General features: G+C 41.6%; 1 protein-coding gene across 1 annotated transcript in view; it reads left to right on the top strand.

Moving 5' to 3' along the window:
• Positions 1 to 5,393: 5,393 nt before the first annotated feature.
• Positions 5,394 to 13,076, top strand: part of ADAMTS20 (ADAM metallopeptidase with thrombospondin type 1 motif 20) — an 83,736-nt gene continuing 76,053 nt past the window's right edge. Inside the window, exons 1-2 of the mRNA XM_039726989.1 lie at positions 5,394 to 5,526; positions 5,812 to 6,158. Of these exons, the coding sequence (XP_039582923.1) occupies positions 5,436 to 5,526; positions 5,812 to 6,158 (438 nt within the window). The 5' untranslated portion in view covers positions 5,394 to 5,435. The remainder of the gene's footprint in view (positions 5,527 to 5,811; positions 6,159 to 13,076) is intronic.

The raw sequence follows: 13,076 nt of genomic DNA, 5'->3' as shown, positions 1-13,076 counted from the left end.
GATGAATTGGACCCTATGTCTCTTTACTTTCACTCCAGCCACAGTAACAGCTGCAGTGTGCTTGTGACTTAAAAAAAAAAAAAAAAAAAAAAAAGAGCATGCTTTTTGAGAGTGAGTGCACATGCCTTTGTCTTCACACTACTGTAATTCCTATTTTTCTGAATTACTTGTATGGAATCACTTGTATATGTCAGATTAGAGGTTTTTGTTTTTTCTTGTGCATGCTTTTCTTAAGGAGTTTGTGGTCACCTACATTTGCCTCTCCTTGAAATTCTCTCATCCAACAGGTGTTCTGTATTGATGGAGCACAAAGACAGGTGGAGTTTGGAGCAGGATTCCTGACCCAGGGTTAGCAGAAGGCACAAATCAGTCAGCTTCTGTCCTGGGTCACTGAGCCCCAGCACATCCTTGGTACTTGCTTGCACAATGCTGGGTGTAATACTTTGTAGCTGGCATATGCCTCTTGGCTTTCCTGCTCAGGGAATTTGTGATGATATCAAAATGCTTGTCTTCACTTGTTAACACAAAGAAATAATATTAATCAACCATAAGCTGCTTAAATTAGTAGTTATGACTGCCTGGTATATATCTGTTTGTGAATAATACTTTTAACGAGTAAGTTACTATTTAATAGACAATGCTACAAAATGATTAATATAAAAATGATTCAGGATCTCAATAAAACTAAGTGAAGCAAGTTTAAATTACATGGTAGGGTATTAAGTACTTTTCACTCTCTAGGTAAACCTATATTTCACAGGATAAAACTTGACAACTTCACATTAAATAATATAAATGTTATGAAATTTCTGCCACTTTTGATTAAGGAAAAAGTAAATTTACAGACATTAACCTTAGAATAAGACACTGAAAAACTAAAAATCTGAAAAACTACTATAGTGTGAATGCAGATAGTAGCAGAAACATATACATAATGTGGGGAAAAAAAATTTACATTTTTTTCTCCAGCAGTATGTATCAAAATCACATGTCTGGTCATGCAGGCACAGCCCAGCTGCCAACACACAGAGAATACTGACTGACCCAGCCAGACACCTCCCTCCACCAAGCCTTGATCCCGCGGCTCACTGCAGATGGAATTGTGGAGGAGGCACGGTGGGGCACAGATGGGAAGGGCTCTGGGACAGGCAGTGAGCCAGGCTCACTGCAAGGCTCAGTGTCTGGACAAGGCCAGCCTGCCCCTGACAACAGGAGCCTTGGCACCAAGGGACTTGGGCCACTCTTGTCCCTGTGCTGGAGGTCAGGTGGCTCCATGGTGTGTATATATACATATATACATCTATACGTATATATATATGTATAAGGTATTAATATCTCAGGGTAGGTATGAGATAAGTGGATGAATAAGAGAAGTGATTGCAAACTGGGCAGATTTGTGCAATGTGCTTAGTGTCCTGTCAAGAGCAGTAAATACGAGCCTGAAAGTCTGATTTCAATTGCATTCCACAAAACAGAAAAATGCCAAGAAATAATAGTAAAGAAGTAAAAGATATATTTCATGCAGTCTCCTTTTTAAAATAAAATTTGTTCGTAAGTCTTATTTTTTTTAACAATTTCACTTACTTCTGGAATGTTGTCTTTGACTTTTCTGAATGACTGACGTTTATAACTCCATTTTCCACTTTGTGATTTTCAGCCAAAACCAATTATAAAAGACCACTTAAATTAAAAAATGGAGCCAAAACCAGGTGAAAGGATTTAACAGCTAATCTGTGGTTCTAAGGAAGAAATGTACTAATTTTTCAGTATGCATTTTTACAAATCCTACTGTTTTATCTGGTAAGCCTTACCTACTGCAGCATTTTAAATGCACAATACAAATATTTGAGCAACCATTACCTAATTGCAATTGATTTTGTCTATGAAATCCTAGAGAAACCCCAAGGAGGACAAGTTATTTCAGCAAGCACAGACTATCCTTGTATTTCATTGACTTGCAAAGTAACTGGTGCAATATACTTCACTCCAAACATATCAATTGAAAGAGATAAGTGAAAAGAATAAATACTGTAAATAGATGGATTTAGTTCACTAATGTAGGAGGCATTTTAAAGACAACTATTCATTAGCAAGCTTTAATGTCAATGCAGATTTAATGAAGTCAGAATATATTACATCTCTGAGGACTGCTTTTGCAGATGCATACCAGCATAGCTCTACTGCCTTATCTGGAGCTTTGCCAGTATATAACTTGTAGCCTTGAAAATATCTTACTAAATATTCTCAGGTGTCTCCTTTCTGCAGATGCATACCAGCATAGCTCTATCTGGAGCTTTGCCAGTATATAACTTGTAGTCTTGAAAAAAATCTTACTAAATATTCTCAGTTGTGTCTCCTTTCGTCTTCTGTTTCTTTGTAGCTGAAGACTATTTTCTCCTGATTTTTCCCCTACATCTCTGTTCTTTAAACGGGTAGTTTCTTTTCCTTTTTCCTCTCTACTTGAGTATTTTAAGCTTTCTCCAAGAATTCTTTAAACAGGTAGTGTATTTTCCTTTTTCCTCTCTACTTGAGTATTTCATATATATAGCTTTATATAGAAAGCTTTCTCCAAGAACCCTTTTTTTACATTTTTGTTTCATAGAGTCATAGAATAACCTGGGCTGGAAGGAGGCTCTGTAGGTCACCTAGGCCAATCTCCTGCTCAAAGCAGGACTAATTTAAAAGTTAATACAGGTTGCTCAGGGCTTCCTGACCAGATTAATTTTGAGTATATAGAAGGATGGAGACTGAACAACCTTTCTGTGTTCTTGTTTCTGTGTTTACCTCCTTTTTAAAATGTATTTATTTTTTAATATTTCATTTCTTTGGAGTTCTGCTTCTTTGAGTAACTTCCATAATTCTTCCTCTTCATTTCATCCTTATGCCTGTCTCTACCCTTGTACCTCTAACAGTTGTAGCAAACATACTATTTCCATGACTTCTGAATTTTCTGATGTACTTATATTTCTTTGTAACAGAAATGTACCTCTTGCTTTGATATACAGGGTCACATTTGCTCCTCACAAGATTCAAAGTGATGCCATATGGGTGGAGGTCAAATGAATGACCGCAGCTTATTGCCCAAAGCCATTCAGGTAACATGAACACTGCTAGAACTGCCTTAATCCCCTGCCCTATTGTCCTTTGCTCCTGCACAGCTAACCCATCTTGCATTTGAAAATCAGGCTTGTGCCTAATACCTGTAGGGCTTCAGTAGTTTTTGAAGAAATAATGGCTGCTAAGTATAAAAAGGTGTTCAGCTGTGAGGTCTCACATTGCCTGCATTGCTGGATTCATGTTTGAAAATTTACTTTTTGTTTCAATTGAAAATTTGGAAAAAAGAGCTTCTTAGCTGGCACTGGGTTTTGTCCATGGCACTGAGAGGAGCTACTGGAACATTTGTCAATCTAAATGAAGATTGTCAATTTTAAATTGTTCTAAACAATCGATCTTCAGGGAGAGATAGATCTTCAATGTGCTAGGGTTCCATTCCCACATAGAATATAGGGAAATTTAAACACATTAAAATGAGATTTAGAAAAAGTAATTTTATTGCTTTTAAAATATTTGCATTTGAATTAAATGTCTTTCCTAAAACACTAAAAATACATACATTGTTAAAATATTGAGTCGTATTTGCTTTGAAGTGGTCTACAACAAAGCTTTGTGCTTTAATTGGGATCACTGGACCTTTGACTTTGCTGGTGCTTAGTGCTTTTGTTTATTTTTACAAAAAGTAATTTTGAAAATCATAAACAAATGAAACATCACATCTGAATCAGTGGGTATTTGCTCCATTTAATGAAGTAGTGTCCATTTGCTTCATCACTGACAACCACTTACATTGACTGGGAAGGAGATAACTTGCTGCACTTTGATAACTCCTTCAATGAGTAAGATCCAGGAAATGGGAAAATCCTAATTTGCTGGAGAAATCAGAGGCATGTACAACAATTGCCCCTCTCAATTTAACGTCGTGCTATTATTTGTACATTTTATGCCAATAAAATCAAAGCACTCATCCTTAAACTTTGCTCTACTTTTCCTCTACTATACTTTGCCCATGTGTGTTCTGCAACAGGACATCTCGGGGTACTGAAATGAATCTTGCATTTTCATGTTTCTGTGGTGGGCAGAATGTACCTCTCTCCTCCCACCTCCTTTCTCACCCAGTTCTCAGAACTGGAATTCCGTTTACCTATCATGATCAGTCTTCTCTAGTGTATGAAGTTTAAAAGAAATACTTTGTAATACTTGCTTCTTGTTGGATTTCTTTGATATTCATAGTATTTGGACATATAAGCTTTTTATTTGCTTTCACTTTGCAGAACTCTTCAGATTTCAAATATTTTTTTCTTTTCATATAACTGTGCTTATCAGTGACCTCACATAGAGAAAACAGTTTAATATCTATCCAGCTTCCATCTTCTGAGTATTCAAGAAGAAATATGGTATTCACAAGACTCAATATTCTCAAAATTATGCTGGATGCCAATATACATTGGAACAATCCAGGTATTCCTTCTACAATCCTGGACTCTTGACAAGGGATGTGTGATTTTATTCTAGCAGTGAAGGCTGTTTCAGTACAGCTTCACTCAAGGCCTGATTAGCCCATTCCCTCATTTCAGGAAAAAAACATTCAGGTAAAACAGATAATCCACGCACTCCATGTGAGGGATGCTGGGCTCCCTGAATGCTGAGACAAGCAGCTTTATGAAGACTTTGCCCAGACAGACCAGCCGAAGCCGGGGACCTGGAGCTAGAACAATTCCTGTCTGTCGACACCGTGGCATCAGGCTCTGCCGGGATATCCCTTTCCTTCGAAGCAGGCTGGGCAAGCGGCGCAGGGGCAGGTGATCGGCGGGGCCTGAGGTTGGGTGATACTGAATCTGTGGGATACACCGCTGGATTTCACGGCACGGCCTCCGCCGTTCCCGGTGGGAATGCGGCGTTGCCAGGCTTCTCCCAAGCCCATACTTTGTCTGGAGCGACACCTCTCGCGTGCAGTGACGCCGCCTGCAGCCGGGGCGGGGGGCGGCGGGACGGGGCCGAGACCCCCGGGCCGCCCCTGCGCAGGCCGCGGACGGGGGCTGCGGGCCGGGCCCGCGCCCGCTGTGAGGTGCGGGGATGGCCCCGCCTGAGGGCAGCGGGCATCTCCGCGCCGCCCCGCCGGCCGCGGGGGCAGCGGCACGGGAGGCGGAGGCAGGGACGGGAAGGGAAGGGCCGCCCTCGCCCACCCCGGCGGCGGAGAGCGAGCTGGGGCAGCGGAGGCGAGGGGCGGGAGGAGAGGGAGCGCGGGCGCGGGGCGGCTTCCCGCGGGCGTGTGCGGGGCCGCGGAGGCGGCGGGACGCGAGGAGGGGCGCGGGGCGCATGGGGCGCTGAGGCAGCGGCGGCCCGGGGGCGCTGCGGGCACGGCCGCCGCGCAGCGAGCCATGCGGGGGGCGAGGCGGCTGGCGGGTCTGCTGTGCCCCCTCTCCCTGCTCGTCACCGCGTCGTGGGGAGTCCGCTTCCACCCCGGACAAGGTAAGCGAGCGGCAGCAAAGGCGGCGACCGGCCCGGGGGTCCTGGCCCTGCGGCGGGCGCCGTGCCCTGCGGGGCAGCCGCCGCTGGCGGCGGGCGGGAGGAGGCAGCGCTGGGGCGGCCGCCGCCGCGGGTCTCGCCGGGCGTGCTGGCGGCAGCCCCCCGCCCCCGGCTGTCAGCGGACCCCGGGCTGGCGCCACGAGCGCCGTGCCAGGAGCCGTGCGGATGCCGGCGAGGCGTTGCTGCTGTGCCGCGGAGTCTGGCTGAGCCTCCTGCCTTCTGTTGCAGAGACCTTGGTGAAGCAGCTCTCCTCTTATGAAATCATCACACCTGTCCGAGTGAATGAGTTTGGAGAAGTTTTCCCGCACACGCATCACTTCAGAAGGAGGAGAAGGAGCTTGGAGGCACCGCTGGAGCCCGCTGCTTTCCGAACACATTACCAGCTCAGAGCATACGGGCAGGTCTTCCAGCTCAACCTGAGTGCTGATGCGGGCTTCCTCGCTGCTCAGTACACGGTGGTGCACGTCGGGGCACCGCAGAAGCAGCCGTCCCCTGATTTGCGCCACTGTTTCTATCGCGGGCATGTCAATGCCCAGGAAACGCACATGGCTGTCTTCAGCATCTGTGGTGGTTTGGTAAGCATGTTGGTCACTGCTTCCTGTCTCCATTCATATTCTCCTCCCTGAAAGAAATGTAGTGGGATGCCTTTGCTGAAGATCTAAGCTGGAAATTCTTAGGCATCATTCCAAGTAGTTGGTCATGAAATGTCTTGGCATCAGCAGTGTGCAGTCATGATACTTCTCTGGTGGGATATACAAATGCCGCTTTCAAAGGATCTCTTGCTGGCCAGTAATATAGTTGGTTGATGTAACTCCTGACACCAAGAGCGTTATAACGGAAGGAAAAAAACATGCCTTAGAAACACTGTAAGCTATTGTCTTGATAAAATGATGCTGCCAGTTGGCATCAGTTATGTGTTTGTAGCTTAACAGATATTGTGGTTGTGGGTGAGGAGTAATGGTAGTTGAGATGGTGAGAGAGGAGCTGGTGTTGATCAGTTTCTTCCTCAGCTTTCAACAATACTGTAAAGGTATATTGTATCCTAGTAAGTGTACAGCAGTGCTCTCTAAACACATTTCTGCTAAAAGGAAATAGGAAATTTCCTAACTTCAGTGGAAGTGTGTCTGTGAAACACTTCTTAATAATTTTATTGAGCAGACAAAACTGCAATGATATTATACATTCTGTACTTATCCCTTGATAGCATTTATTATGTCTTCCAAAGTGATAGTGGAGAAATAGTACCACACAATTGTCTTTGAAAACAGTTGTACTGTGTTGCTAAATTTTGTCATTTTGTGCTTAGAAACACAAAGACTGGTACCTTGTGCTTTACCACATCACTACTTATTGAAATGCCAAGGACAAGTTGTGTGACAGGCACACTGTAGAAATGCAGCATATTACTGTGAATCAAAATTGGCATTGTTCCATTTTTTTTTGCAGTCAGTCAGGAAACTAAAGGTGCAAGAGTCGTCTTTTTAGGACCTTAAGAAACTCCATCTTCATACAGTAGGTTCTTTCTAGCAGCCTACACAAAATAGAATGCAATTGGTTGGATGTGTTTAATGTGTATTAAAACAAGGTGATACACAGGATAGAAGAGAGAACCAGAAATAACTGCTATTTGAAAGACACACCTCTTTCTTGTGCTTCTTGGGTATTTGGATATATACCATCTTGTCTTTGGGTTGAGGTGTGTTGACTTTTGATAGTCCTTGGAAATTAGTGGAGAAACAAGCGTTTGAAAACAGTAATTCTGTATTCATCCTAAGTTTTATCTATATATCTTGCTTTACAAATAACTGTCATTGATTCTTCACTACATTATCCAAAACCCAATTCAAAACTATACCAAATACCGTAATATGTTTATTAAGAGAGGGAGTAATATATTTACTAAGAGAGGGGAAGGTAAGATATCACAAATATGGTTGGTTTTGGTTTAGTTCTTCCATGTTTCATGTTTTAATAGGTACTCAAATGTTGTGTCATTGAGAATAGTGGCATACTTTATACAGAATAAATACAAGAAGTCCTAAGAATTTCTACTTTCATAACCTTTGCTGCTTGTTTGAATTCTATTCCTGTAAACTGTTGCTTTGCCTTACTTGAAGGGACCATGTACATTGAAAATAATTTTTCATGAAAACGCTGCTGCTAAAAGTTGTCTCAAATTCCTTATTTATCAGTTCTCAAATTCTTTGTCATAGGACAATCTTCTTTCCTGCAACAAGCTGAATGCCTTCTTATTTCTCTTCCCCCTCTTCCTTACTAATACATTACAGTATCATCATGTATGTGTATGGTCAGAAATCCCTGAGTGCCTTTAAATTAGGTCTTTGCCTCTTCTAGATGAGCCTTGTGAACTTTTCACTGCAGCTTCCAGCTGTACTTCATGTCCTCAGTCATTGCCTGGCTCACAGAGTGCCTGGTCTGAGCCACCCGCAAAGACCTCTCTGTCTCGCTGCTCTCAGGACTTTCTCTCACCTCTCATTTCACTTTCTGCCCAGGCAGATACAGCCTTGGAAGGTATGTAGCATAGCCAGTGTTGTGTCTGCTTTCCCCTCACTGGATCTCAGGACTTTCTCTCACCTCTCATTTCACTTTCTGCCCAGGCAGATACAGCCTTGGAAGGTATGTAGCATAGTAGCATAGCATGATGTGTCTGCTTTCCCCTCACTGGTGGTGGTTTTCAGAAGAGGAAGCAGAGCTTCCATGGATACTTTTGCACTACTGTGGGATATGTCTATAGTTTTCCAGGGAGGGATTGTTTGGTGGTCACAGCCAGCTTGTTGTCTGTAACTGCACAAAGTGTCCTCCAACCTGACTCAGAACATTCAAGCTAATATTATTCCTCTTGGATTCAAAGCAAATGTTTCTGTCTTGTGTGACTGCCAAAGGAGAAAACATTTTTGGAGTTTAGAGAAGAATGAATGTGAAAAGAGGGAACTACAGACCAAGTGGAATTATCCTGTGAGATCTTGTCCTCCCTGAATGCATTCCCTATTCCTAGATGGGACTACCCTCAAAAATTAGTAAAAAGATGTTTTTATCCTCAAAGCTTTTAAAATTTCATGAGTTTGTGCATTCAACAAATGTACCAGAAAAAATACTTCAGTCAGTTATTGCTCTTTTAATGAACAGTGCCATGCTTCATGAGTGCATCCAAACATTTGAAGTCTGACTGCTGCTGAGGTAAGATATTATTTATTGGGAGCAAGAGGGTAGAAACCAGGCTAGTGACTCAATAGCCTTGCATTATATTTATTTTAGGTAAAGTCCTTTCTCTTTGTAGGATAACTGAACTTGAGCTTACTGTATGGAAGTTAAGATACTGCTTTGTACTGTCTTCCAGCTTTGCATATATAAGGGAATTGTTTGTATTTGACCAATGCTGCAAAAGCTAGGGAGGAGAAAATGACTTGTACTTAGTTATAAAGGTACAGGAAGTGTAACAATGGAATGTTTAAAATTGCTCTGGATATGTGCCTGAATCATGTGAAGTGAAACCAGGTACTTGTGTTCACTTCATCCTGTAGGTACCTATCCCCAAGCTCTGACTGCGTTCATTCACAGCTTCATTCCTCCTCAAGTTCCTTCTTTCTTTCCTTTTTTTGCATTCTCTGGTTGAGTGTGTTGTCTCCCTCCACCCTGATTTGCCATTTCACCCTCCATTAAGCCTTTTTCTGTGTGTGCTAAGAGCACCTACAACCCAGAGTACCCATGGAGCATTGCTTAATGGCTCCTGACACCCTGTATGCAGTTCTGTTGTGTTGCATTTCAGAGCATGCCCTGGGTTCAGGGGTGCAAATGGCACAGGGAGGTTAGAAGGTCAGCAGGGAGTCTGTAGTAATTGCAAGGAGGGAGTGTATAATTAGGGAACTTTGGGATCCATCAAAGGCAGAAGGTCATTTGGAGTGATGGCCTGGGTGCCTAGCTGAACATCTGATCACATACAGGCATATTTCTTGCATCTTGTAATTTTTTGAGATTTCAAGCTTTATTTCACTTTATTTTCTTATTTTTTCCATTTTTTTAATATTTTTTGCTTTTACTGCATTAGTCAGTTATAGCTTCCTACAAACATAGGGAACGGGATCTGATGAGGATATCCCTGGATGCATGTAGACTAAAGATACCTTTCAAACGTTATGTGGACAGCAAAATCAAAGAGGTAAACTCCCAAATAGTTAAAAATCATTTAACTTTTGAGAACATGTGACTTATGAGCTTAATGACAAATACAAGCTAATACCAGTGAATGAAGTGTCTTATAAATGATGGTAGCTCCATAGCTCCCTTATTTTAACTAGAATGCACCTTCAATTCCTAACAGGACCCATCTAAACAAAGGAGCTTTTTTTGGTAGGGTTTTTTGTTTGGTTTTTTTTTTTCATCATCCTGAATGAATGCTATAGAAACAGTTTGTTTAGTCTGTTGAGAAACCTGGTATTTTTTTTCTTGGGGTTAGGAGGGTGTTGGCTGATGCTGAGAACAGTTAAAATCAGTTTTTGTGAGCTAGAAGAATGCTTAAGCACCAAAGGTGTTTTATGTGACTACTGTGAGAGATGAAAAGGTAAGAAAGAAGGAAAAAATACATTCTTTTGGGTTTCTGGTCTCTCGAGTGTAGAGCAATTTCACATGCTCACTGAAGTGATTGAGTAGAAGTTAGGAGTAGAAAAGTACACATGAATCTCTTCCTGTGTGGGTTTGCCAGCTGCCAGCTTCCTGCAGTCCAGGAAGGCAGGATTACTTTGTTCTAATGTAGCTTTGGAGTGTGACAAGTTTCTTCTTCAACAGCTCAAGGGAGCCCTTTGGTAATACTCCCTTACTGCACATCAGACTTACTTTAGTCTGGAGAATGGCAGGAGTATGAACCTAAGTGTGGATCTTCTCAATCCTCAGTACAGGAGGTTGTGTTTATTTTTTATTAATACGGGTCAGCAAATCACCTTTCTCAGAGATTTTGAAAAACAGCTCTGTCTGCTGCTATGGATTGGTAAAGTGGCTCCCTTTAGGGAAAAGTAAGGAGTCTTGGAACTTAAAAAACTCTGATTTTTAATTGTTTGGTTAAAAAATCCAGCAATCCAAAGCCCTAAAACTTGCAAGAAGCTACTGCTAGCATAGATACTAGTAGATACTGTCAGCATCTAGTTTCTTGTGGAGATCTAGCGCAGATCTAGTCCAGGTATTTGCTCCCTGGTTTTGTGCTCCTTAGTACTAACAACCTTAGTGACTGAAACTACATTGTTTTTTCCAAGAAACTGTAACACTTGTAACTGGAAAATATGCTTATCTTGATGTAATTTAATGCTTTAACTTCTAAGCTGTCACTTCAAAAAAGATACTTTCTAAATCTGGAAGGCAGAATTGTTTCAGTATTCAGGTTTCATTTATAACGCTATGAACATCCATAAAGCACATACTGGATTTCATAGTTTTTTTATCTTAATATACTAATTCCATCATAAGGTAGGAAAACAATCCTATTAAAATGTCAACTCAAGACAATTGATTCTTGCTTGAGTAAACAAAGTCTTACTGTTACTGACTAGGTGATCTGAAGACTTGCACTTTGTAGTTCTGGTTTCTTGTGTCATACATGTATATAAGGTGAGACTCCGGCTCTAGATCTGCAAAACTAGAGGAGTTTTAGTGCTTCCATTATAACCCTGAGCATTTGCTCTGTCTCTGATCAGCAGAGGGGTTTTAAAAGGGGTTTTAAGTAAAAGGTTTTACTTTGCAATTTTAAGGTAAAATGTTCTTTCTTTCTGGCTTGTTACAAAATAGTAAGACAATTTAGGTCCCCTCTACAGCTGTTATAAAACCCCTGAATCTTTTCCAGTATGTTTTCCTCAGGCTCTTTGCATCTCAACTTTTCCTGGAAATACTTCCACAGATGCTATACCTTCACACATGGGCCAGCACAGATCAGCAAATACAGGTGGTAATTGCAGTTATAAACCAAGAAGATATGTGGAGTTGCAGATTGTGCAGCTGAAGGTCTGTCACAGAAAATGTTTTATCAAAAGCAATAGGACCAGAATATGTGTCTACTTGTTCACCAGCAAAATTCTGCAGGAATTGTCCTTTCAACAGACTGGATGTGCCTATGTTTTATGTCAAGGGTGCTCAGTCATCACTGGCCTGTCTTCAGCCCTCATCCTGTGTCTAGTGGCCTCTCCTTGGTGACTGCTTGGGCACATTCTTTGGCCATATGTTTGCCAAATAAATTGTTTTGATGACTGCAGCTTGTTCTCAACTGCTGCTTTTATTGTTTGGATATATGTGACACAGGTGAATTTGCTGGTATGCTCTGGACAGCCAAAGGAACTTTGATTCACTTTTATCTGTTTAGATATATATACACAAACACCTGTTCATTAAACTTTGAAGAAGTACCCAGAAGTTTCTGTGTCAGGGAAGGGCAGAGCACACAACATATGGGCCTTTGCTGTCACTAAGCTAAATTACTGGTGTTCAAATAGGTGGTGGGGAGGGGTTGTGTGTGGGTTTTCTTTTTTGCCTGAACTTAATGCTTCCAGTCCCAGTTAGCAGTCAACATTTAGCTGTCATGGATCTCAGGAAACTTTGTACTCTAGGGGAATAGATAGGCTTCCCATATGAGATAGTGTATCTGCAATAGTCTCAATTCTCATTCTGTTTCAGACATACTCTCGTGTAGAAAATGGCAAGATTAAGATAGCAAAGCCAGACACTGAGAACAGTTAATATCTTCTGGGAATGCACATATTTACAGAAGTACTCAAGGTAGCTTACTGTGTGGCTGACTAAGGTGAAAATGTAACCCTAGCCTGTGTGCTCTTGTGTGATAACTCCTGTGATGGTGCTTATGAGGTTAAAAGGACTGTATGGAGCTATTCATCTCCCAGTGAGATAAAAAGGTGGTTCTGCGTCTACTTAAAAACATCAGACTAGGAAGTTCTTTTCAAACAGAGATAAATAAGTTGCAAATGTAAATTTGCTTGACATTTTCTTGACAGGCAAGATGATATCATGGAGTTTCCTGCAAGATAAAGTGTATGAATCTCCTAGGTCTGTGTTCTGTCAGAATATTTAGCTTGATGATCATTGAGGTGTTAAAACTAAATCCCCTCAAACTCAAAAATAAAAGCCAACAACCCTCCCGAAATAACCCCCAAACAAGAAAGAAAATCCCTTTATGTATTTTTACATTTTGTTTTGCCAATTTAAGCAGGCACTGTAAGGTAACTGCTTTTCTGTAATGGAATCCCCATGTATATATCTATTAAAAAGGTTGTTATGCATATTTTTAGTTGACTTGTCTAGATTGTTCACTGTGAATTGTATATAAAGGTAAAAATAAATAAATAAATGACCCCTGTCTCTTCCTTCCACTCCACTGAATCTTGTTTATTTTTGTGAACCCATGCTCTTTCCAGGTGGCTTTGAGACTGTTTTTTTTAACATTCTCACAAGTTTTCTGCTATTTAGCCCCACTGTTTTAA

The sequence above is a fragment of the Passer montanus genome, unplaced genomic scaffold (assembly GCF_014805655.1).
Source record: "Passer montanus isolate IOZ18808 unplaced genomic scaffold, ASM1480565v1 scaffold6, whole genome shotgun sequence".
NCBI classification, from domain to species: Eukaryota; Metazoa; Chordata; class Aves; order Passeriformes; family Passeridae; genus Passer; species Passer montanus.
This window is presented reverse-complemented; position numbering and strand designations above follow the sequence as displayed.